Here is a 27,680-nt window from a genome sequence, read left to right on the forward strand (position 1 = left end):
GGGTATGGCGTTTTCACAGAGTGAGTTTCTTTTTTCTTCCTGTTTATTGTTCAAAGGCTTACCTGGAAGCACAGCCTTCAAGAATACGGCGGCTCAAAGGGTGGAAAAGAATCCCTACGAGCAAAACATCACAGACTGAAGCTCAATCAAACTGTAACCTTTTCAAGCTTTAAAAGATCTTGAGTAGGTACATGTCTTCCCTAGCTCGGTTAAACGGGGTCCCTAACAGTGCAAGAAGATACACAAGCTCATTCCAAGAATCGGGTTCAATCAAAGCACATCTCTTTTATTCACTGCAGTATAAACACATTCCCGTGTCACAGATTTTCTGGATTGATTCAACAACAATCATCACAAAGGATTACATCTTCCATTTTGACAGTGAGACTGTTAGAACTGAGGGGGGGATCCTAAACCCTAAACTGTAAGAAATCCTAAACCCTAAACCTTAAGAAAGTGTAATTCATGGGATTCATGTGAATCAAAATCAGTCAGCAAAACTCTCCATGACTGGCTGAATCCTGACAAGTTAAAAATATCTCCAGTATATACGAATGACATCAGGAAAGACAGATTTTAGTGAAATCCTGCATTAGCAAAGAAATGTGACGGAAAAGCGGTTCCCTTTGGCCACAAGCTACTAGTACTCAAAAATTTAACTGGATAAGGTCAAATTTTACAATGAAATTAACGCAGCCCTCCATGGAGATTTGAGAATAATGTTACTCAGTGAAGATTAAGAAATACCTTGAAGCTCAGAAACGTCTGGCTAGAAACTATTTTCAGTGGTGGACAAAAGGACTTTTACACATTTTGCTATCAGATGCAGGATGTCAAGTGTCTACAGCCCTTTGGAGCCACATCATGGCGCTTTATATCTGAAAATACTAGCACAGAAATTCTGAAAATGGCAGAATTGTTAGAAAATTTTAAAGCATTTAAAAGTAGGTACTGATTTTGCTGGTAAAATCTGAAGTAACTTGATAGCTTACATCATTGGCTTTAAAACTAGAATGTGCCTCAGAATACCAGGAGGCATTAAGAAAACTGAGGAATTAAGAAAAAATAAAATACATCCACATTCTATTTCTTTCCATCGCTGCCTATATATTTAAAAATCTGTGGAAGTCTGGCAAAACTTTTATAAATGACACAGAGTACCCAGTTCAATTTACTTAATTTTGCTAAAGCGCTCTCTAAAAAGCTCCTTAATTCTGAAACATCTATTGTGGGAAAAAGTGGCAATTTTTACATGTCATCCCATATATCCCATATAATATCCAGTATTACAAAAAAACGTGTGTTATACATCCTCGATCTTTTATGTAGACACATGTAAGCCTATCGAGGGATGAAAAGGGACAGAAACAGAAAACAGTCCGAGGTACTATTTCCTAAACAAACCAGTCAGGAAAGTTACTAGCCTTGGCTGCCTCAGTTTCCTTAAAAGTACAGTGACATGTTCGGGAATGGCCAGTCTCTGACAGCTCCGAAATGTCTCAGCTTGGACTCTGGGTTCACTCGTCACGAAGAAGCTGGCCCCTCCTTGGCTTGACAAAGGGATTCGCCCCGTGGGAGGAACTCCCCGAAAGTCTACAGAAAACAAACTTCCAGTTTGCTGGTTTGCGTTAACCAACAGCTTCAAAGAGGAAAGGAAGAGCGGATGGATCTGGCCACCAGGAGCCTGACTGCCAGCTCCTTTGAGAGGGCTCCTTTGATGTCTAAGGATGAATGGTAACAAAAGACAAGGTATTATTCCTCTTAGAAACGTCCCCTTCGGTGCTTAGATAAGCAGGTGAGGTGGCTGGTGAGAGCCAGTAGGTGTAGCCACGGTAGATGGTGAGGATTTCTGTTGCTCGGTAGCGAAATTAATAAATACCTGAACGAAACGATGAAAATCATTGTTAACCTGTGAGGACACCAGACCTTCTCTTCTCAACTATTATAAGAAGGAACCATCTCTTCAAAGCGCTGCCTGACTTTTCCTAAAAAAACCACCAAGCTTTCATCCATACCACCCCCTCGGAAACTGCCATAAACAGGTAAATCCTTTGAGGACACAGCTCGATGTGGGGACGGTTACTAAACCACCGGGAAATTCGGGATGCTTTGAGCATGGCTTTGGAATGAAGGTGGGACTTAATTCTACATTCTGGCACTCAGTACACTTGGCTTCCCGACGTCAGTTATAGCTCAGCTATGATGGAGTCCCCTTAGACATTTTGGGGGGTGAGCAAAATGAAGAAGGGAAGGTTAATGGGGCATGACTTGCCCAGTGAATGCCCAGTGTAATTCTGGACAAATGGGAGTCCTACCAAACACATATCTTTAGTGGAGAGCTGACAAGAAACAAATCACCTAACACTCACCATCCTATTTGGTAAAACCAGCGAATCATTTAAAGAAAGGGCGAAGTAAGAAGTCAAGAAGTAATCTGACTAGTTTTAAAATCGGCTGGGGGAGGCCTCGAGCCCACACCAAAATGCAACCGGCCGAAGCGTGCAAGGTACCATACCTGTTCCAGAGTGGTTTGGTTAATGGAGTAATGTTTGATATTCAGGAAGGTCTTGTTGTTCTCTAAGACTCCAAACAGGTCGGCTAAGCATTCCCATCGTTTTGGCACATGATATTCCAATAAATTAAGGCGCTGCCCCTAAAAGCCAAAAACAAATTGTAAATTGGATCACATGATGAGCAATCGTTAAAACTGACCATGCTGCACTTAACTTATCAGTTATAATCTTCTTTCAAACCACACACCTAAATGGCAGCGGGAGGGTGGGTCAGTTCTGAGAGACTCCCGCGCGTGCCTACGGATGATGGCATAGCTGGTACGTGGTCCTCCTCAAGGCTGAGTGGCTGTTTTGCCCCTCATACGCCCCCTCGCCCTGCCACAGCATGGGGAAGCCCTCCCTGGGGGCGAGAAGGTGCCTCACCCTACCGAGAAGGAGGAATTTATCGTGGAAGAAGGAGATGCATGAAGGCACCTGAACTTCTCTGGATCTTGAGCAGAGCTCCCTCTTGTCCTCACCATGAGCTAGCGAGCAACTCTTGGTAAGAGGGGAAACATTCTGCCCCTCGTCTTCATTTGTGTAGAGGGGTATAACAGCAAGCGTGTTATCGGACATCTGGAGCAGTACCTGAGCACGAACGCCTGGTCTTGTACAGTATGCTTCTTAGCAGCGGGATTTTACTCAGTGGCTCTTGTTGAAATAGACAGGCGATAGCTACTTTATAGATGAGACCCTATTTATGATAAACTAGAATCGTGTAGTTATCCAAGACCCTGTAGATGGTGCTTCTAAAATGTTAACGTGCGTAGGAGTGGCCTGGTCATCTCCTTAAATGCCGATTTGGATTCAGTGGGTTGGCACTTGAGATCCTGTAGGTCGAACCAGCTGCCCAGGGATGGAGACCCTACTAGTCCAGGCATCACACTTTGCCTCAAGTTAGCAGAGGATTAGTATCGCAAGCACAGGGCACTCCTTGTAAAATAATGCCGCAACCAGCAAGTCTAGAAGCCCCACAGACAACACGATCTTCCTTCCTGAACAAAACAAGCCACGCAAGGGGGCTGTGCCCATGGGTAATGGGGGGTAAGTAACCACGGTCCACTCTGGGACACCCGACAACGTGGTCAGACAGGCCTGTCGTCCTGCACGGTGGCCAAGCGATATTCACTGGCCATGGGCGGGGAGCTCTGCAATCAGGCCTAGACAGCAGGCAGTATCTCCTAACAGTGCAGAACTAAAACAGGGAAAAAGACAAACACACTTATCCACTTCCTCAGCTGAAAACAAAGAAGGAATGCAGAATTTTAGCACTACCTTAAATTGGATCCCTGGAAAATGGAGCTTCAAGCAGTCAGAAATCACGCTGTGCAGATTTGTTTCCTGACCGAGCCAAATCTTCACTGAATAACCATCACCAAACCTGGAAGTCAAATGAAATTAAAATATGGTTACAACCATTTGGACCTAAGAGGGATAAATTCTAAGTCCACTTCTGTAGGGCTACAGTAAAGGAAAGTAACTATTCTAAATCGATGGGAGAGTCTGGACTTTCCAAAAATATCATACTCAGAAGTTGATTGTAACTCAGTTGTGCGGTTTTCTGTAATCCACTGACACAGACACGGAGTTATCTTTAAACACAAAAATCAGCAAATCCTGGCATCAGTCCCTATTCAGTAAAAGAGGGAAGCTGAATGCGAACCGAAAGCAACGTGCTGAGTTCGAGAAGCAGGAGCTGGGCCGGGGACCAACCCTGAGAAGCACGGCGGCCCCCAGGTCTGTGATGATTAAGTGTGGCAGGGGAGAGGTGACAGGGAGTGCAGAAGTAATGAGCCGGGCGTTCACTTCTTCATCACATAAAGCAGTTCTCCCACCTGTACCCTGACCCGGCAGGTGCAGTGACCACAGGGGAAGCCGGTCAGGGAGGTGCGTCCCCCACACTGTGGAGCTGTGGACAGTAGCTCCCCCGGTGACCGGGAGACCACCCATGAGGCGACAGCCACACTGCAGAGCTATCTCAAAGAGTCACCGGCAAGAATTTATGCGGCTTCCAAAAACTGTGTTATTCTACCGCCTATTACATGTGAGCACATAATAGCATCTCAACAAAGATCCGTGAGACTAAAAACAAGGACATGAACACATCATGATGATAGCAGTCTGTGTCGATTTGGTTCATTAATATATCTATCCTAAGTACCTAGAACTAATAACTGTGAGTTGAATGAACGAATGAAATGGAAAGAAGAGATCGCATGTCCAGACCTTTATAAGCATCTTCATTTACTTGAACACTTCAGACACTGACGGTCCAATCATTTTGCAGGGGAATGTATCTGGTGCAAAAGGAGGCCCAAGATAATGTGACTTTGCTCATTGACTCGAAGCACCCCGAGATCCTCGTCTGGGTTCTGACTTCCTGCTCCTGCTCCGATTTCAAATCTCCCCCAGATGTGAGCGAGGCCCCGACCTCTCCTGTCATTCGGGGCTGATGGTCTCGAATCCACTCATGGCTGAGAGGCTGTGAAGGCCGTTGCTAAAATATGGATGAAAACAGGCAGAGAAGCATCCTGGTGCTTCTCCTGAGCTGCCTGGAAGGATTTCTGAAGAAGGTGTGCGTCTTGGCCGCTTCTCTGCTCAGGAGCATGGGTCCCACCCTGTGCTGCCCACTAACCCAGCCCATCCAACCCCATCTTCACCACGGCCTCCCACGTGGGGGTGTGTTTCCATGTCTCAGGTGGGGAAGATACTGAGGTTGGAAGGGTGCAGGCACGTGGGTCCACCGAGCCGTGGGTCCTGTCTGCAGGGGAAGTTGCATCCTGGGGACACAGAGGAGCATGGAGTGTGTTGCTGGTCTGGTGGTCCTCGTGTCTGACAGCATGTGTGCTGCTGACAGTGGGCCCAGATGGCCGGCCGGGTTGGAATGCATTCCCTCCCTCCACGTACCAGATATGGGACTCAGGAGTCACGTCTGTCTGCTAAGGATGCTAGGCGACTGAATGATTTCCTTGGAAACCACCAGGGACCACGTCTGGCACTGAGCAAGTAAGTAAACAGATACCCAGTCCAATTTAGTTTCTGCGCAGGATACGATCCAAATGGAAGAACACTTTGCTTTGGCGTGAAGCTCACATTTCTTCGGGAAACACAGATGAAAGCAGATGAACCAATGAGAATGAGGATCAGAACAACATAGAGCACAAAGGTGGGAGGGGACGGTATGCACGGATGACCTCACTCTCCTACGCACGTCAGGGACCACATGCACCCTTAAAACAAACTGCAGCCCCGTGGGCATACTTTGCTAATGCGTTTTGAAAAACTCATGCGAAATTCCAATCACTATCTAATAAATTCACACTATGAACATATATTACTATTTAAAATTCTTTCGAGATGAAGTTTCATTGGAACTAGGCCACTTCTAGTTTTACTCTAGACAATTTGAATTATGAAGCTCTTTAAGGAAAGAGAAACACCCCACAAGAAAATGTTCCGGAGACAGGCTGGCACGTGTCTCAGGATCTCTCTGGAGTAGTCAACAAGACTCCTGGACAGAAACTTACAAAAGCAGGTCATGTTCAGTTACTAGGAGAATCTTTGTAGATTAGCGATTTCATTTACGATGCAAGAATCTAATTTACTTTACTAGAATTTAATTTAGCTTTACTTTCTCCTTCCTGCCTATAACCTACGCATTTATGTTAGTGATCTAAGTTCCATGAGGGATTTATGTGATTCGTGTGCTTTCCTGTCTAAAAGCTCTCAAAGCAGCCAAAGGTCCTTCGTTTATATATGCGGTCATCGGTCTGACAGGGCTCAACGTCGGTGAGCCCTCTGCTGCCCCCCTGCTTGTTGCTCTCTCTGTCAAATAAATAAATAAATAAAACCTTAAAAAACAAGCCCAAATTAGGGGTGCCTGGGTGGCTCAGTCAGTTCAGCATCGGACTCTTGGTTTTGGGTGAGGTCATAATCTCAGGGTCATGAGATCGAGCCCCCAAATCAGGCTCCACACTCAGCACAGAGTTTGCTTGAGATTCTCTCCCTCTCTCCCTCTGCCCCTCTCCCACTCTCTCTCTCTAAAATAAATAAATAAAATCCTAAAAAAAAAAAAAAGAAAGCCCTAATTTGACTGGATGAGGCTGTGGAGCAATTTATGCCCCAGGACATCACTGAAATGAATAGAATAGTCAGTCAGTGATCAGTGATGCTAACAGCTGAGCGTGGTCAAGAGGTGAGGCAGAAAGCCATGCCCAAAGCACCATCACCCAGGGTGACTGAGGGCACACCCCAGGCTGCCCCCTGAGGAGCACCATCAGACAATTCACCCTGTGGTGGGGGCAGAAACAGGCTTCGCTAAAACTATCCAAATAGTCACTAAACACAGCAACAAGCAGAAAACCATAACAAGCCCCAGCAGTGGAAGGCCAGTGCCCAAAATTGCTGCAATACATCATCAAAATGCCCAGTTTCCAATAAAAAATGATGAGACGTATACGGAAACAGGAAAGAATGACCCATATGCCAGAAAAAAAAAATGTAAAACAGAAACTGCTTGTGAAAGCAGCCAGATGTTAGATTAACAAAGACTACAAAGTAGTGATTATAAATATGTCAAAAGAACTAAAAGAAACCATGATTAAAGAAGCCAAAAGAAGGTAGGATGATAGTGTCCCATCAGCTAGAGACTAGCAGCAAAGAGACAGAAATTATGAAAAAGACCCACATGGAAATTCTGGAGTTGAATAACAGAACTGAAATAAAAACTCACTCAAGAGGCTCAAGAGTTTGACTTTGCAAAGGGAAGAATTAGTAAGCTTGAAGATAGATTGATAGAGATTACGTGACCCCAAAACAGACAAGAAAAATGAACAGAACCTCAGAGAAGTGTAGGACACCATAAACAAGATTAACAGTTGACTTCTCATCAAAAAAAATGGAGACCAGAAGCCATTTAAACATTACCATTTAATAACATTTAAGCATTTAAGGTGCTCAAAAAAAAACCAAAAAACAAACCCACAAAAACCAAAAAATTGCCAAAGAAGAATCTTATGTCCAGAAATGTTATTTTTCAAAAAGAAGGCAAAATGAAAGCATTTCCTGATAAAAATGGAGAGAATTTAACTGGAAAACCCACCATCCAAGAAATACTAAACGAAGCACTTATTTCAGTCTGAAAGTAGGTGACCTCCACAGAGTAATTCAAATCCACATGAAAAAAACAGTACAAGTAAAGGTAACGATGCAATTATAACAGTAAAAATGCACATCCTTTCTCCTTTCTTCTCTTATGTGATTGCAGAAGCAATTATATTAACAATACACAGCTGTATTATTGGGCCTATTACATACAGAATGTAATAACTTGCCGGTAACAGCCCAAAGGAGCCGAGAGAAAGCAAAGCTGTGTCTGACAAAGAGAAGGGCCCCTGATGGTAATTTCAATCCACAGGGGAAAAGGACGAGAACCAGAAATGCCACATAAGAGAGTTAATATAACAAAGGCTATAAATATGTACTTGTTCTCCGTTTTTGTAACAGTTCCTTTAAAAGACCTAAAAATTATATGCAGTAATAATTACAGCAACCTGTTCTTGGGTTGGTAACACTGATAAATGTTAGGTATCTAACATAATAACACCAAGAGGCAGGAAAGTGATCCAGAACATTTCCGTGTATCATTGGAACCAGGTGAGCGTAAATCTGAAGCTAATTCCGATGAGTTAGGATGTATATGGTAGGCCCCAAGAGCATCCACTAAGGATATAACAAAAAATATAGGTATAGTGGAAAAATCACTAAGAAATTAAGATGCTGTTAGAAAATATTCACTTAGGGGCGCCTGGGTGGCTCAGTCAGTTAAGCGTCTGCCTTCAGCTCAGGTCATGATCCCAGGGTCCTGGGATCGAGCCCCACATCGGGCTCCCCGCTCGGCAGGGAGTCTGCTTCTCCCTCTGCCTCTCACCCCACTTGTGCTCTCTCTCACTTTCTCTGTCTCTCTCTCAAATAAATAAATAAAATGTTTAAAAAATATATTCACTTAATGCAAAAAAAAAAGCAGTAAAGGAGAAACAATGAAAGAAAAGCAATACAAGACTTGTAGAAAACAGAGGTGAAAGGGCAAGTGTAACTGATAATAATCCAACTCTATCAATAATCAATCAAAATGTTAAATATGAATGGATTAAATGATCCAAATAAAAAGCTGAGATCATTAGACCAGAAAAGATCCAAAAATAGCCACCTCTAGGAGACACACTTGGAATTCAAAGATACAGATAGACTGAAAGTCAAAGGATAGAAAAAGATGTATCACACGAAGAGCAGCAACAAAGCTGAACGGCTAAGGCTAACACGGTGGAAAGTAGACTTTAAAACAAAAAATGCTACTGAAGGAGAAGAAGGAGATTTTACAGTGATAAAAAGTTAACCCATCAAGAAAATATAATAATTATACTCATATCTGTACCTAAGAACAGAGCACCAAAAATACATGAAGAAAAAGCAGACAGAACTGAAGGCAGACATGGACAACTTAATAACAATATTGGCTAGAACAACCTGGAAAAAGATTAACAAGGAAATAGCACACTTTAACAACCCATTATAAACCAACAATACCTAAAAAGCATCTACAGAGATCTCTACCAAACAACAGAAGAACAGACATTATTTTCAAGTGCACATGGAACATTCTTCAGGATAGACCATACGGTAGGCCATAAAACACACTTCAATAAACTTAAAGGGACAGAAATAATATCAAGTACATTCTTTGATAATGAGGGAATGAAATTATAAGTAAATTTCAGAAAAACTTTGGAAAACTCACAAATGAATTAAACAAAATCCCCTAAGTAATCAGTAAGTCAAAGAATAAGTCACATGGAAAATTAAAAACTTCTTTGAGATAAATGGAAATGAAAACTCAAAATACCAAATGTCTGAGGTATAGGTAAAGTGGCAAAGGGAAGAGGGAAACTTAAAGTTTCAAATAACTATATTTAAAAATAAGAAGTAACTATATTTAAAAATAAGAAAGATCACAAAACAATAACCTAATCTATCATTGAAGACACTGGTAAAAGAAGGACAAATTAAACTTAAAATAAGAAGGGAGGAAATAATTAATATGAGAGGTGGAATTTAATGAGACAGAGAACAGAAAAGCAATGGATAAAATCAGTACAACCAAAAAGCTAGTTCTTTAAAATAATCAGCAAGACTGACCAAGCAAAAAAGACTCACATTACTAGAATCAGAAATAAAAGATGAGGCATTACTATCAACCTTCCCAAATTAAAAAGGATTATAGAGTAATACTATGAACAACTGTAATCCAATATATTATATAAATATACATGAAATGGTGAAATGGACACATTGCTAGAAAGACAAACCTATTAAAACTGACTCAAGAATACAAAAACTATGTAAATAGACCTATAGTAAGTAAAGTGATCTAATTAGTCATCTAAAAACCACTAGTAAAGAAAACGCCAGACCCAGATGGCTTCACTAGTGAACTCTATCAAACATTTCAAAAAAAACTAATACCAATTCTTTACAATTTCTTTCAAAAAATAGAAAAGCAAACATACTTCTGAGGAACAAAAACTAGAGGCCAATATCTATTATGAACATGGACACAAAAATGCTCAGCAAAACACTAACAAATTGAATATGGCCACATAAAAAAAAAAAGAGAGCGAGAGAGAAATATATCATGACCAAGTGGGATTTGTCCCAGGATGAAAGGTTGGTTTAACATTTAAAAATCAACGAATGTGACACACACATGATCATCTCAATTGATGCAGAGAAAGTATTCAATAAAATCCAATACTCTTTAATGAAAAAAACACTCAAGGAATAGGAATAGAAGAATAGTTTCTCAGTTGATAAAGGGCACTGAGGAAAACCCATAAATAACAATACTTAATGATGAAAAACTGGGCTTTCTTCCTAAAAACAGGAACAAGATGAGTGTGTATACTCTCACAACATGTATACACCATTGTACTGGAGGCTCTATCTAGAGTAAGAAAAAGAAATAAAAGGCATCCATACTGGAAAGGAAGAAGTAAAAACATATTCATATATGGTATGATTCTGTATGTAGGAATGCCTATGGAATTCACTAAATACTTTTAGAAATAATAAATAATTTCAGCAAGATTACAAGACACAAGATCAATGCACAAAAAAAAATTGTCTTTCTACAACTTTCTACAATCTAAAAAATGAAATTAAAGAAACAACTCCATTTAGAGTAGCATCAAAAGAAATACTTCAGATTAAACGTAACCAAATAAGTATAAAACCTATGATTTGTGACTAAAAAACATTGTTAAAAGAAATTAAAGGAGATTTAAATATATCATGTTCATGGATAGGAAGACTTAACATTGTTAAGATGGCAATTCTCCTCAAATTTATCTACAGATTCAACACAATCTACTGACTTCTTTGTAGAAATTACAACCTGATTCCAACATTCATATGGAATTGCAATGGACCTAGACCAGCCAAACAGTTTTGAAAAAGAAGAACAAAGTTGGAGGACTAATACTTCCTGATTTCAAAGCTTACTACAAAGCAATAGTACCCAAAACACTATGGTACTAGCAACAGGATTAACATAGAGATCAATGAAATAGAATTGAGAGTCCAGAAATAAACCTGTAGGTCTGTGGTCAACTGATTTTTGACAGTGTAGCCAAGACCATTCAATGGTAAGAGTAATCTTTCAACAAATGGTGCTGGCAAAACTGGATAGCAACCGGGTAAGAAGATGAACCTCTACCTCAAACACAGTCATAAAAAAGCTAACTCAAAAACACGTATCAGGGGCACCTGGGTGGCTCAGTCAGTTAAGCATCTGCCTTCAGCTCAGGTCATGATCTCAGGGTCCTGGGATCAAGTCCCCATGCTCCCTGCTCAGCAAGGAGTCTGCCTCTCCTTCTCCCTCTCCCTTTACTCCTAACCCGCTCCCCCACTTGTGTTCTCTCTCTCATGCTGTGTCTCAAATAAATAAATACAATCTTAAAAATAAGTAAATAAATAAATAGAAATTTCTTCACAGAAGATACAAAAATGTCCAATAAACACATGGAAATATGTCCAATATCATCAGGGCAATGCAGATCAAAATCACAGTGAGATACTACATACCTTACCCTCAGTGGGTAGGGAAATAAAATGTAGAGGTGAAGATGGGGTGGAATTGGAACCCTCGTTCACTGCCAAGAGAAATGTAAAGTGGTGTGGCCAATTTGCTGTTTTTAAGATTTATTTATTTATTTGAGAGAGAGAGAGCACGAGTGGGAGGGGCAGAGAGGGAGAGAGAATCTCAAGCAGACTCGGTGCTGAGCACAGAGCCCAACACACGGGGTTCAATCTCATGACCCTGAGATCTTGACCTGGGCTGAAACTAAGAGTCAGACTCTTATCCAATGGTCCTACCCAGGCGCCCCTGGTGCAGCCAATTTGTAAAAACAGTTTGATAGTTCCCTACATGGTTAAGCATAGAGTCAATCAATATATGACCTAGCAATTTCACTCCAAGGTATATACCCCCCAAAATAAATAGATATGTCCACACAAAAGCTCATACATGACTGTTTACAGCAACATAATGCATAATAGCCAAAAGGTGGAACCAATCCCAAGCCCATCAACAGTGGATGAAGTAGACATCTTATTTGGCCACACAAAGGAATGAAGTTCTGATAACAAGGAGGAACCTTAAAATCGCATACTAAGTGAAAGCCTGTTATACAATTCCATTTATATGTCAATACTGGGCAAATTTACAGAGACAAAAAAAATAGACTGGCAGGGGCTTCAGGCTTGGTGGATAGAAGGGGGAGAGGTTAAAGGCACAGGGCTCCTTCCTAAGATGATGAAAGTGTTCTAAAGTTACCCTTGGAGACGGTGGCATGTATTGTGTGACCACATGGACGAACACTGAATCACACGCCATAAATGGGTGAGTTGTAGAACAGGAGAGGTATATCCTAACAAAGCTGTTAAAAGCAAAGAGGATGGCCAAGGTAAAAAACATCAGTTACAAAATGCCTGGAGATTGTGGTAGATCGTAAATATTCTTTGCCCCTTCCTACACGCACACCCTTCGCCACGTAGCCTTGCCACGTTCCTTTGCTAGCGGGCCGTGGGTAAGACTACCGTCCTACCTTTCCCTATAACAAGTGACTTGGTTTAGCTAAAGGGACACTGGCCGGTGTGATGTGACCTGAGGTTCAGATCACACTTGTGCAGTTCAGCCTTTCCATTCTTGTAGCCCTGCCCCTCAGACGCTGATCCCAGAAGGAGGATGAGAGACAGGTGGAGCAGAGCCATCCCACCTGGGCCACCTGGAAGCCTATCCCCAGACATCTGCAGATGCAGGAGGATGAATGATAATTGTATAAGCTACTGTGTTTTATGAACTCTGCTATGCTGCTTTTCATAAAAACATCTAACTGATGTATAGGGTTCTTTGATGCTTTAATAAAATAGAGCCAGACATCAAATTTGTAAAATATCCCTGAACTATGAAAGAAAGAAACGCTGAGGATTCATGAATTTTCTTTGAATACACATGCACGCACACATACACCCCACACATACATGCAGACACAGACACCACACACACACAGACACACCACACAAATACAAACACACACATGCACACACACTCATGTACACACACATACGCACCACACAAATACACACGCAGACACACAGGTATACTACACACATATAAACACACATACATAAACACACATACAGGTATACGCACACACACACACACACACACACACACACATTTTAGGCTAACTGAATCCAGAGTAAATAAACGTCCCTACCCTGGCCCAGCTCTGGCAACCACCAGTTTATTTTTTGTACCCATAAATTTTTTCTTTCCTTCCTTAATTCCTTCCTTCCTTCCTTCCTGTAAGATTCCACATATTAGTGAGATCATACAGTTTCTATCTTTCTCTGACTTATTTCTTTTTCTTTAAGATTTTATTTATTTACTTGAGAGAAAGCAAAAGCAAGAGAGATCACAGAGCGGGAGGGAGAAGCAGACACCCCATTGAGCAGGGAGTCCGATGTGGGGCTCGATCCCAGGACTCTGGGATCATGACCTGAGCCAAAGGCAGACACTTCACCGACTGAGCCACCCAGGCTTCACTTAGATAATGCTCTGTGGTCCATCCCTGTTGTCACAAATGACAAGATTTCGTTCTTTTTTGTGACTGAGTAATACTCTGGTGTGTGTGTGTGTGTGCAGGTGCATGCAAACCACGGCTTCTTCATCCTCCATTCGTCCACCAGTGGGCACTTGGGTTGTTTCCATACCTCAGCTGTTGTAAACAGTGCTGCAGTGAACATGAGTGCAGGTATGTTCGAGTTAGTGATTTCATTTCCTTTGGGTAAATACCCAGCAGTGAGATTGCTGGGTCATAACTTTCTGAGGACCCTCCATACTGTTGTCCACAGTGGTCGCCCCAGTTTGCATTCCCACCAACCGTGCACAAGGGGTCCCCTTTCTCTGCATCCTCACCAAAACCTGCCGTTTCCTGTGTTGTTGATTTTATCCATTCTGACAGGTGTGAGGTGGTATTGCACTGAGGTTTGGATTTGCATTTCCCTGACGATGAGTGATGCGGAGCATCTTTTCATGTGTCTGTCAGGCATCTGCAAGTCTTCTTTGGAGAAATATAGTTCTGACCTAACAGAAATCCATTCCCCAGCGAGGCTGTGTTTTCTCAAGCTTAGGCTGTTATTTGCAACATAACTCACGGTCCGGTTGTGTACGGCAGAGTCTCCGAATGGCAGGTTTTTGCTTTCTGGGTTGCACACAAATTGTCGGCAGACCAGTGGGCATCGATGTTGAAGCTAGCCATCCAGCAGAGAAGGTGACGGAAACTATTGCCAGGGCCGTGGCAGCAATTAGGCCTGAATCACACACCTGGTAGTTCCCGCTGATGGAGAGACATTGAGTACAGCAGAGCCCAGTCTCTAAAAGCAGCAAGCCAAGCGTGGGTGATGCAGACTGTTTTAAGAAAAAGCAGGCTCCACCCTGTCTGGAGATGGGTGGGATCTAAATGAAAGCCTTTACCAAAAGGGCTGATTATTGTTATTAGTACTAGTTGTTCATTAAGCTAGACAGAATCCAAGGGCTGCCGTAGTCAAGATTCCTTTTTCAAATCCAGCTGTAGCCTCCTTTAGCACCAGCCCGCCACGCACAGAAACTTTACCTTCATTCACTCGTTCCTTTATTCTTCAACAAATACCTTGAGCACTGTCCCAAATATCAGACACCCAGAAATAAACAAGAAGAGAGGCCCCACTCCTAAGAGAGCTTCCACTCCACTGGGAAGAGGCTGAAAACAATCCGGTGAACAAATTAACGCTGTGTGTAATACGTGCAAAGGTGTATTAGTCTGTTCAGATTCATGTATGAGTGACAGAAAACCCCAAGGAGCAAGGACATTAGTAGGCTGAAAGTCTGACGTCAGACAGCTCAGAGCGGGTAAGGCACTCTTCAGGCTCCTTCTGTTCCTACTGCTCTGTTCACCGGCCTCCATTGTGGAGGCTGCCTCGTGGTCCAAGACGGCTGCTTTGTCTCTAACCATCACATCTGCATTCAGGGCAAAAGGAAAGGAGGGAGGGGTACGGAAAGTGACGTCCCTCCCTACAAATCCACACCCTTGAAGCTGCAGACCCCTCTCTTGTTGTATCTCTTTGGCCACCTGCAGCAGGTCCCCACATCTGGGAGATGCATTCTTACTTCCAAGTGGCCCAGTGGCCAGGTAACATCTGGGGCATCTTACGCTTCTACGAATGGCCATGGTCCCTCTCTTGGTGCCCTCGGTCTGGGTCAGACAGACAACCACGCACATAAAGGTCAATGCAGCACAGTGTGGAAATTGTCCTAAGCCTGGGGAACAAGATGCTTGGGGGCGCAGCTCAATGGAAGTCATCTAACACTAATGGGTTTTTCTGGAGCGCCAGGGTCTTGAAATCCAGTGGGGAATAGACCATGCCTCTGTTGTCTCTCCTAAGACAGGCACTCAGCCAATGTGCACCCATGAGCAGAATCACAATGTGAACCTGAATCCGTGAAACAATGTCTCAAATGCTTCCATTTCCCATCTTCTCTGCCTGAGTGTTCTTATCAGAACGTATTAGAAAGTGACCGCTCCAGGTGACATCGCTCATGACCCGAATTTCCAAGACCTGAGGCACCCAGCCGAAATGTCCAGCATGAGAACGTCAGGTGGCTCAGAAGCCCTTCCCAGGGAACTGCATCAGAGCAATGTGGATTGTACTCACATGACACGATGATGTGAAAGCAAACGAAATGACAAATGCCATGTATCAGGCTGAGGAGGTAGAAGCCTGCAAGCGCCTTTCTCTGAAAAGAGCCCTTCCTGGTAAAGACAGTTAATTCAGTGGCGGGTAGAAGCAGCTGAATTTGATGATGCTTGAACACAAAACAAAATGCAGGATAGAATTCAGTCATCCCACAGCTGCCAAAATAATCGTACGTGAGGGTGTGCAAACTTCCTTCCCCATTTGTGACAGTGACATAAGCATATCCAATTAAATGTTTCATTGTTATATTTTTAAGCCAGTTTATTATTTGGTGATGTAATCTTAATCTAAGCTTTGATGTTCATAGCAATGGTTTCTAGAAGCATTAAATCAAAGATGCCACGCTGAGCATAAGGTGTCACGGAAGGTGACGGGTTAATTTTCAGCCAGCCAGATGGTCGTAGCTTGAGACCTCCACCATCACTACACCTTCTTCTATTTCTTAGAGGAAAACCTACAAACAAATCCTCCAGAGTACTCTCTATGTTCTTAGTAAAATGGCCATATAACCTATTGATGAGAGCCTCCTTCGAAGTTGATTCCATTATTATTTTTGATTCCTAAAGTTTTCAAGTTAGATGACTCAAGAAAATAAAAGCTCTCAGGGTGCCTGGGTGGCTCAGTTGTTAAGGGTCTGCCTTTGGCTCAGGTTATGATCTCGGGGTCCTGAGATCGAGTCCCACATTGGGCTCCCTGCTCAGCAGGGAGTCTGCTTCTCCCTCTGCCCCTCACCCCACTCATGCTCTCTCTCTTGTGCACTCTCTTTCTCAAATAATGTCTTAAAAAATAAAAAGAAAAGATCCTATAATCTTAAGGATTTTCTTTATTTTTAAAGCTTTGGTTTTGTTTTGTTTTGAATAAATCAACAGCCTTATCCTCCCTCCCCACCAAGAAATCAACCGGGCAAACTTCAAACATCTAGGCTTCAGAAGCATGATTTATTTCCCCACCTTGGGAGGACTACTTTTACCCTTGGACTTAAACTTTCTGCTTCAGTTGGTCTCAAGGCAGGGGAAAGCAAATAGGTGCAACACGCAGATGTGGCCGCTTCCCTCCAGGTGGGTCGTGAACATGCCCACAGCCTGCTGGCTCTCAGGATGCACTCCAGTTACGCACTGGAGAGAATCTGGGAACATATCTCCAGTTCTTGGGGATGAAGTATCAGTGCCACAGAGGGTGGTACTAGCCATTCCTGGCCATCAGGTGGCCTCCCCTGTGCTCCAGCTCCGCTTTGTGCACACACACACACACACACACACATCCATCCATGCATGTATGCGCGCACACACACACACACACACACACCCATCCATGCATGCACACACACAATGAGGGCTCGCACAAGAGATACACTGTTCAACCTAATGACCTACCCTCAACTGAGGAAAGAATCCAATCAGGAGCACATGAGATTGTAGATAGTCACCCAACATCCACTTCCTTATCTTGTTCATTAACAGAAACCTAACTTTATTTAAGTGGCAAAATGCCCAGCTAAATTCTACATTTGTCAGGCTTCCTAGTAACCAGGGCAACTGACAAAACGTAAGTGCAAGTGGCTGGGTAGGGCTTACAGACAGCATGCCTTTCCCTGCTCCGTCTTGTTTGTTGCCTAGAACAAGGATGCGATGGGTGGAGCTACAGCAGTCATTCTGGGACCAAGAAGATTGTAAAGACTTGAGCCCCTGAACCAGTGCCAATAACCAGGTACTTCTGGACTTTTATTACATATAAAAAGTGACTATGGTTCAGTCAATGGATATGCTTACATCAATGTGTTTGATGTTCTGTTACTAAGAGATGGACATAGCTCATGACTGAAACAGAAGATCAAAGATAGGAGAGAAGGAAAAAATCCCCTGGAGGAAGGTCCCAGAAGGGAAGGAGATCCGTGGGATTGTGACGCAGGAAGAAAGACAGTTGATAAAGAGGCAAATTTCCTTCTCAGAAACAGAAACAAAGGCAGAGAAGGATGAATGGCAGTTTGTGAGCCCACCCTGAGGGGCGGACTGACAGGTGGCTTCTCTCATCTCGGGATATTAGAGACCACGTGTTAAGTGAGTGGGTGTCAGGGCCTCGACAAGAATGGGGGCATGGAAACACTGCCCAGAGGAAGGTCACAGGAAAGATCGGGATCCCAGCTCCACCGCAGCCCCCCTCTGCGGTTACTGAGTGGGGGTTGTCCTGAGAACATACGCCACAGAACAAAGCGGAACCAGAAGCCCAAGCTCAAATCCTAGCTCCTCCGCGCACCAGCCGGGAAGACGCTCCACGTTTCTCTGACTCATGTTCTATACTTGCAGAGGGGGAGGAATACGAACAGCCAGCTCGTGGGGGTGTGAGGAGGAGCGAACTAGTTGGTGCACAGGGCACCGAGAACTGGCACGGAGTAAGCACCACACAAGTCATACCTCCTGACGTTATCCCCTGGAAGCCAGACCATCTGTGCCCAGAGCTCGGCCCAGTAGAGAAGAGATCACGTGTCCTAAAAGGCCCCCAGACAGAAGGGAAGAAGTGGGACATAGGAGAGGGGGTCATCCGGACACCGGGGAGCAGAGACGGGAAAACACGGGTGATTCCCGAGAAGGGGCCAGACCTCACGGAGAGCTGATCCAGGACTGCAGCTTATGGATGCAAATGTCAGGAACTAGGACTCTCCTTGGTCAGAGAGCAAAGGGACAAAGCCAAAAGGGGAGAAGGGCACGTTGCCCAGTTTCGTGAGCCCAAAGGGAGGCCATCCAGGGCACTGAAGCAGGGCAGAGGAAAGCCATGGGCATCGCCCAGGCTCCAAGCCACTGAGGTGGGTGACGGCAGCTGGGGCGCAGCCAGGGCCGGCTTGGACAAACTCGGGGGGCGGGGGGCGTTAACTTTCCCCAGCGAGGCCCAGTCCCTGACATCCTGTACTCCGGACCCCGTCTGTCCCTCAGGCCAGGCAGCTCCCAACGTCCGACAAATCCTCCCACCTGGAGGCGAGGCGACAACGGGGGTGGCTGGCTGGCAAAGCTGCCGGGAGCAGGAAAACCCCGGCCAGAGTCAGGGGAACCCATCAGGTCGTCCAACTAGGAGAAGTCTGTGGTTGGCTGCTTCACAGAAATACCAGAGTAGGGCCACAGTCGCGAACCTTGGACTTGGTTCTTACGAACAAGCAGCATTTTAGCAATATGTTGGAACTGTACGGTTAGACACAGTGTGCACTGCTGTAGAAGTACCGCACAGGAAGCTCTAAGAAGTTCTAACAAGGTCTAGAACTTGAGAAGAGGACACCAAGTTGGTAAGTGAGTGATTTAGAGTCTGGCAACATCAGTCCTCCGGGGGAGTGAAAGCCTAAACATCTCGGGACCGTGACTGTCCTCTGCGGGGTGGTCCTCCTGCGTTTCCCCGGACGAGGCGTCCAGGACCGGCTGTCACCGCCCTCAGAGGGCATCTCCGAACTAGGGCGGACGCGGGGGCGGCGGGCGATGCTGGGCCGCCGGGAGGCAGAGGCTGTGCTCTCCCAGGGCGCAGGGGCGAGCTGCAGGCAGGTCTGGGGAAAGGGAGCAGCGCAGACAGACCCCGGGGCGGGGAGGATGCACCTGGACGCCGGAGAAGAGAAGCCCGTGGTGGCTGGGAAGAGGAGCGCTGAGCACGGCCAGGCCAGCGGAGCGCAGGGGCAGGAAGCCGCGAGCCGGCGGCGGCGCTGGGGCCGTGGACAGGGCGGGGGCGCCGCGGGAAGGAGTGCACGTGGGGGGCTGGGGCAGGTGTCTCGGGGTACAGAGAGCCCCCGCCCCGCCCCGCCCCGCCCCGCCCCGCCCTCCACTTGGCTCTGCGAGTCTCCTCCACCGGGCTCCTGCGGCTCCCGGCGTCAGCTACCCTGTGAGGCAGACGCCTCCCCGCCCAAGCCAGGGCCCTGCACACCCACCCCTGCATCTCCACAGGGAAACCCCTCCGCAGAGCTCAGGACTGTCTCTCCCGGACGCTGCTTCCCCCGGGGCCGCCTCAGCCCGCCGCCCTCACCCCTGCTCTATCCGCATCGTCTTCTCACTCTTTTCAAACGTCCTCAGGCCCAAATCTCCAGGCGGCCTTGACTCCTCCCATTCGGGCCCGTGCACCGTCGTGGGGGCCAGCTTCGTTGCTGCTCTCAGCACAACCCTGTGCAGACTCACTGCACATCAACACTGACTTCCGCCGCTTGGCCGTGGCTTTTCGCGCTCCCTCCGGACAACCACCGCAGAAGCACCTCGCCTCGCTCCCTCTGTGCCTCCAAAGCGTCAGCCTCTCTGCAGACCACACGTGGCCTGAGCTCGGCCCTCCTCCACCGGCCACACCCTCGCCTGGCCTCGCAGTGACCCGTCCCCAGCTGGCAACGCTCGGACAGGCTGTGTGACGGCTGCAGGGGTGGCAGACCAGGCCCCCCTGCAGGTGCCCAGAGGCGCCTCGCACATCATGGGCACAGACGGAAATTCTAGGGTCCCCGCTCCCAGTCACAGCACGTGGAGATGCCATCAGACACTGGGACAAAACCGTGTGCCGTCGGGGGGGAGACAACAAGGCTGGAAGCCAAGCAGCGCGTGTCACGTCTGCTTAAAGCACGCAGACGAGCATGCCGTGGGCTGTGCACACTCCGGGACGGTGTGCACAGAGAGGAGTGGGGAAGGAGCCCACACTCTCCATGCAGACCCTCAGGCACTGGGACCTCAGCAGGCACAGATGCGGGGAACTCCCAGGTCCATGTCAGGATTAACCCTTCCTTCACTTTTCATCTCATATTCCGGAAACAGATGTCATCAGTTTATTTGCTGCAGGAAAATACCAACTTTACAAATTGTTTTGCAACATATTAAGGTCAGCGTTGCGGTGAATTGCCCACAAGCCAGTTCTGCTTCATGTCGTTGTAGAGTCCACACACTACTAACAATCCGCCCTCAGCCACAGGATGCGTTATCGGAACTGAAACCGGGAGTAGGAGAAACTGTGGAGCCACCTGGAGGAGGACTCTTCCTCTGTGCTTCCTCCGGCTAGCTCCTCCAGCAACCTGCAAAAACCTCGAGAGAGGCAGGTAGCTAAGCCGAGACATAAATCACCTAACAATCAGGCATGGGCTATAAAACTTTATGTAAGCGTTCATAAGGGTTAGGGAGTGTGGAATATTATTTTTCTTTTGATGACACTTATTAAAGGTGAGTGGAGTACATATTGAGAACAGTTTCCAGCAGGTTGATATGACAGGTGACCGACCCGATGTGGCAAGCAGGAGCGGGATTGGCTGTCCTGGTAGCACCTGACTCCGACCACCGGAAAATGGATACTCACTCCCAGGACGGCACATGAAGCATTCCGTAATATTTGCTCCATGAAATAAACACACTTCAACCTAATATATACATCTGTTTAACAAATCTCTGCCTGCAAATTCCAACATCAAAAACACTGAATAAATGAAAATGAAAAATTCATCAACATATATTAAGGAATCATTCTGTATCAGAAACAACAGATGAAATAACAAGTTAAAAGGAAATCAGAAACTGAAAATTGTTTAGGTGACACTGAATTTTCAAAAAACGCACCAGTAGGACAGAAAACGTGCTCACAGAAATTGACAGCAACATCATGACGATCCCAAAAAGTCAACGGAGAAGACATAAAAGGACAATTAGCAGGAGCAGGGAAGAAATCTAAGGGTTGAAGACACACAGGAAAAATCTTCAGTCCTCATTAGTCCAAACGAAAATCAACCACAACAGTCCTGTGTTCCCTCCTGACTCGGTGCAGACCTGTTTCCCAGCACGGCAGCCGGCCCGTAACACAGGCCCTTGATCCACCCTGGACCAGGGGTACAGGGGTGGACAACCTCTGAACATAGAAGGTGTTCTGTATCAGCGAGGACTTTTTTCTCCTCTCCTCATCTTGACTGTCACAAGGAGAGTGCCTGTCCTCCCGGAAGAAGCCGTGAACGTGGTGGGGAACGGCTGGGTCCACGTGCGTCCCACACACCCTCACCTTCTCAGCCCCCATCTCCCTTCCCTGCTGCGAGGGGACTGGACCACCCTGGCTCTAGAGCATCACCAGCTACAGGTGCATCATGCTGCTGACTTACGGTAAACAGTTCAACCGAAAGGGAAATATACATGCAACACAGAGACAACATACATGTATACATAGAGCACGTAACATACATGTAACATACCTGTCTTTAATGTGCTGGGGAGAGCCAAGGCACCTGAAGCTGCCATTGACCATGATGGCAAGTCTCGTGCAAAGAGCCTCACACTCCTCCATGCTGCGGGGAAAGACAAGAAGCACATGAGCGAGCCGTGTCCTACGGATGCCAGGCTTGGACCAAACAGTCAAATCAACAGGTAGACCCCAACACTGCTGTTGCAAATTTGTGAATTTTCTATATTTGTGAATATCTATATACAAACCTCAATAAACCCCCCCAAAAGCACCTTTTAAATGGATGTTTTATTTAGATGGCCCATGATACAATTATCCAAAAACTTAGCAGCATTTCAATATCCGAGGAACAACAGTTATGAGGACAGAACCTTTTAGCGACAGTACAAAAACATAAACTAGATACGAGTGACCTTCACGGAAAATGTGGAAGTTTTATGAAAAATAAAAGGAATAAGAGCTACTAATGAACCTAAATGAAATCCTGAATCAATAAAAAGATGTGTCAAGAAAAGGAAAACAGTGAATATATATTTCAGAAAAAGGAATTATAATATGAAAATTACTGTTATAGGAAAATTATTTTACAAAATATATGTATAAATAAAATGTAATAAGTGAATTTTATATAAAATACAAGTATTTATTCTATTTTACGATAATACATAATATAAAATAAAACAAATGAAATTGTGTAATTTGCAACTACAATTTAGTCTGTAAGTTTAGTATGTAATATTATCTCGATATAAAATATGTAATAAAGATTTGTAACTTTTAACAGTATTATTATAATTACATAGAAAATAAAATATAATAAAGATATAGTATAATGCCAATCAAAGTTATAAAGCATATCTTCAAAGTTATTTAGTGAGAGGCAGAAAAACTGTTAAGTAGGAAGAGCAGTAAGCCCCAGAAACTATTGTTTTAAGGCTCAAATAATTTTTTTTAAGATTTTTATTTATTTATTTGAGAGAGAGAGAGAAAAAATACAAGCAGGGTGAGGGGCAGAAGGAAAGGGAAAAGCAGACTCCCCACTGAGCAGGGATAAGGCTCAAATAATTTAAATAAGGCAATATGCTAAGGAACCAGAAGGCAGATCATTGGAACCAGATAAGACAGTGCGGAAGGAGACATTCACACCCTAAACACGTAAGCAATCGGAGGATGGGAACATTCCTTCTAAGCGTTAACAGCAACAGAAGAAACCATGACAGAAATGTTTAGCGGTTGGCAATGCAAAACTACAAACTTGTGTCAAAACAGCAAACAAACATTAAAAATAATGACAACAAATGCAATGTGTAAGGGTTGATACGTTCCGTATAAAGAACCAATACATGTTAGTGTAAAAACAGAACAATGAAAATGCAATCCAGGAAAAAGGGCAAATATAGAGACTATTCAAAAAACTGCTCACAGGTAATACACATGCCAACAAATTAAAAACTCAACCATCAAGTAAGTGATCTTAAAATTATTTTCCAGCCAGAAAGCCATTTGTCATGGTGCTTTTGTATGTTGCACAGGAAAACACTCCCCGCCCCCATCTCCAGGGCAAATAAAAACGATGATTCCTCAGATCAAAAAAATACCCAAAACATCTTCTCCATCATCCTAAGAAGGGGCCCCTCATATACTGTCGGTGGGAATGAAAAATTGGCATAACTTTCCAAAAACCCAATTTGGCAATAATCTCTTTTCTAGAAATTTACCTTAGGAAACTCAGAAAATATGAATGCTATAACAAGTTATGCATAATAGTAAAAATCCAGAAATCGGTTCCACAATAGGATAATGCAATACTCATATAAATGGGAGTGCATCCATGTGTTAATCAGCCATTAGAATGAGGTTTTCCAAACTCAGTTAATTGCACAGGGAAAAAGTAATGATATGGCAATGGTAAAATGACAATGCATGTTAGGAATATTGCACAGTATGTGAAAAAGAAAGTGGGAAGGAAAAACACACAAAAAGGTATGATTCTGATACTTGAAAAGTGAGGTTAATGGAGGAATATCTTTCCTTCATTGTACCTCGTTGTACCATCCAAATCACCTATAGGAAACATGTATTGTTTTTACTGTTAGGAAATGGACATAAAGCAGTCTGCTTGTTAGGTCACGGCATGCTCAGATCAAGGTTATACAGTCAGCCTTCCATGCAGCTGGAGGTGGACATCAATGTGAAGTATAATTTCTGGGTCACATCAAAATAAGACAAGCCACCAGCCTTGCATATTGGTTCTTTCCACTTTCCATGAGGTGGACTAGAAAGTCGACTTCAACCATGAAAATGAGGACAAAATCACAGGTGACTAAATGACATGGTGGCAAGACCCTGAGTCCTTGGATGACCTTGGGCTCCAGCATAGCCCACCAGCATAAACTGTTAATGGGGAAGAGAAACCCATGTCTGGTCTGAGCCACTGTAATTTGGGGTCTTTGTTATAGTAGCTTAACATGAAGTCTAAGGAATATATGCTATCAACGCTCCAAATACGCTTCATGTATCTTTCTGTGCAAACGTGTCTTTGTTTCTTTAGTTAATTTCAATTTAAAACAATCTAATTCCATTTTTATGAGCTCGTAGTAGGTGCTGTAATTACATGGGCAGACTATGAAGCCATTTCGGTATTACATCCTTAAAGAGTTCAGATGAGTGGAGATCCATTGACACTGACCTCAGAGTAATGACTTGTTAGTTTCAAGTGAGCTGTTACTAGCTGTCAAACAGACAAGGTCCCAACAACCGGTGGGATACCACAACATCTCAGCCTGGGGGGAACAGACTGTGAGATTTTGATGATTTTCGACATCAAGAAGAATATACAATGCCAGGGGTTCAACATCAACGAAAGTAACCTCTGACCATTTACTCAGAAAACGAACACCGTATTTCCTCCGGGTGGCTGAGCTGACTGGGACAGAACGCTGGCCGGGGGTGGGGGTGGCGGTGGGACAAAGAGTTAAGGGCTTATAACGGAATGTACAAGTCAGGGTTGGATGGGCAAGCAAAAAACACTCCTGGTCATTCTTGGATGGACTTTTTTTTTTTTTAAGATTTTATTTATTTATTTGAGAGACAGAGAGAGAGAGCAGGGGGAGGGGCAGAGGGAGAGAGAGAGCGGACTCCGCGCTGAGCATGGAGCCGATGTGGGGCTTGATTTCACGACCCTGAGAGCATGACCTGAGCCAAAATCAAGAGTCAGACGCTTAACCAATTGAACCACCCAGGGCGCCCCGGGTGGACTCATTTTAATTCCTCTTAGTGAGTACAGTGGGAAAGAGTTTCCCACCTCAGGTTTCTACCATGCTCCTCTAGGTAAGGAATAATAAGAGGAACAGAGACAGGAACTCAAAATTAGGAGGAAACTGCTATTTGGAGCCTTTTCAGCTGAAGTCAGTTGTTTTAGAATCACAGACTCAATCACCAGCTGCCCCACTCTTCATTAATCGGGAGTCATTTAGACCCTCGTACTGCATGGATATGGACAGACTTACAGAAATGAAGACACATCGTTGATGTGAAACCACGGGAAGAGGACATAAAACAGAAATTACAGTGACATGTGGTCTTTCTGAGAACGGTCTGCAATCATGATCTGCTCTGTGGAACTTAAGAGGCATTTTTAATGTGACACCGGTTTATCCGATCTTAGAACCTGCCTACGAACGTGAGGACTTAACAAATCCCAGCACAGTGAACACAGGAATGCAGGGAGCTCCTGGAACTGACACGGCCAGAAGATCGTTTTCGGCCAAAATGTATATATCTTAACAGGGAGAGGATGTGCCAAATTTACTTTGATGTAAAGTTGTATTTTCTGAAGAGAAACAGAACAAAGACAAAAAGGCAAGAGCAGGACTTCTGGCTGTGGCCAAGGGGGAAAATTGGCAAGCCCTCCCCCCCAAAAAAACTATAAAACTGGACCAAATGAACCAAAACAACCATTTCAGAATTCTGGAAATTGACCAAAGGCATGCAACAATCTGAGCAACACAGGTGACAAACTGATGAATTGAGGGCAAGAGGAAGGGTAATCTGTGATTAGCTTTACCAACATGCACCTACTAGCAGGCAGGGCAGACCGTGAGGATTAGCAGGTTCTCTGCACTCAATGTGGACCCCTGGAAAATGCCCATACCCAGGGACATCGTCAGCATAAGTGAATTTTGTAGAGCCCAGCAAACAAGAAGGAACAATAGCTCCGGTATCTGGACCGCAGTGGGCTCTACTAGGCTGATACTGCATGACTGGGGCATGTATATAGCCTACTGGGGCTGCATGTACACACCGTAGAGGTCAGAGAGGGGCCACGCCATCCACACGCTCCCCGTGAACCCAGGGGACATCCACGTGCACATCCAAGAGACCAGCAGAACCCAAGAGAAAGCAAAACTGGGCCATCTAGATGAAGCCTGCACTTGGAACATTCTCCCCTGTGCACACACAGATCCGTTGGCAGAGGACAGAATCTTTGCTGCCTTGAGGTAGCTGAGGGCTGCCTCTGCCCATGTAAGATCAGGGTGCCTCCAAGGAAGCTGGGCTTTAAAAAACAAGCACAAAATTTAAAACACAAACTGTATGGAGGCATCAGCAGTTACTTGCTGCAGGGGAAAGAGATTTCATAGATTCATTCCAGGCAAAGAAACACTAACACACAGACTCACAAAAGGAACAAACCAAAAACAAAACAAAACAAAAACAAAAAACCTGAAAAAAACTGGCGATAACAGCAACTTTGGGGGATGCGGAGAAATCAAACCAGAGATGCCACAATTTATTAAGTATTGTGAAATATCCAGCTTTTGACAAAAAATTATAACCTGCAAAAGAAACCGGAAACCGTTACCCATACTCGGGGGAAAATGGTCAGCAGAAGCTGTTCCTAAGTGTCCCCAAACATTACATTTTGCAGAAAAGAATCTTCAGTGAAGCTACTCTGTGTATGTTCAAAGCTCTAAAGGAAACAACGTTTCAAGAATATTTTTAAAAGTGACAATAATGATCAATAAATAGAGATTCTGAAGTAGATTGAAATTATTTTTTTTTTGAATTTATATTTTTTTTTAAAAAAGAACCAAATGGGGTGCCTGCAGTTGGGCGTCCGATCCTTGGTTTCCACTCAGGTCATGGTCTCAGGGTCATGAGATCAAGCCCTGCATTGGGCTCCATGCTCAGTGGGAGAGTCTGCTTGAGATTTCCCTCCCTCCCCCTCTGCCCCTCCCACTCATGCTTTCTGTCTCTCAAAAAATAAATAAACCTTAAAAAAAAAAAAGGACCAAATGGAATTCTTTTAGTTGGAAAATATAATAAATGAAATGAAAATTTCACTACGGAGCCACCAGCAAAATTTGAGTAGCAGAAGAAAGCATCAGTGAACTTGAAGATAGATCAATAAAGATTATTCAATCTGAAGAGAGAAAAAATATTAAAAAGAAAGGACAGAAACCCACAGATCTGTGGGACACCATCATACATACACAGAAAGTACCAGTTGCACGGGAAAGGAAAGGAAAGACAGAAAGATCCAGAAAAAAAACACTGGAATAAGTAACTGCCAAAATGTCCCCGTGTTTACTGAAAAAAACATTAACCTGTGCATTCAAG

General features: G+C 44.4%; 1 protein-coding gene across 1 annotated transcript in view; it reads right to left on the minus strand.

Moving 5' to 3' along the window:
• Nucleotides 1–266: 266 nt before the first annotated feature.
• The window catches only part of ABCA13 (ATP binding cassette subfamily A member 13), a 369,210-nt gene continuing 341,796 nt past the window's right edge, over nucleotides 267–27,680 (minus strand). Inside the window, exons 59-62 of the mRNA XM_025853136.2 lie at nucleotides 22,072–22,164; nucleotides 3,828–3,933; nucleotides 2,516–2,653; nucleotides 267–1,879 (exon numbers count right to left, since the gene is read on the minus strand). Of these exons, the coding sequence (XP_025708921.1) occupies nucleotides 1,784–1,879; nucleotides 2,516–2,653; nucleotides 3,828–3,933; nucleotides 22,072–22,164 (433 nt within the window). The 3' untranslated portion in view covers nucleotides 267–1,783. The remainder of the gene's footprint in view (nucleotides 1,880–2,515; nucleotides 2,654–3,827; nucleotides 3,934–22,071; nucleotides 22,165–27,680) is intronic.

The sequence above is a fragment of the Callorhinus ursinus genome, unplaced genomic scaffold (genome assembly GCF_003265705.2).
Source record: "Callorhinus ursinus isolate GAN/ISIS: 27379988/994484 unplaced genomic scaffold, GSC_fseal_2.0 scaffold60, whole genome shotgun sequence".
Classification (NCBI taxonomy): domain Eukaryota; kingdom Metazoa; phylum Chordata; class Mammalia; order Carnivora; family Otariidae; genus Callorhinus; species Callorhinus ursinus.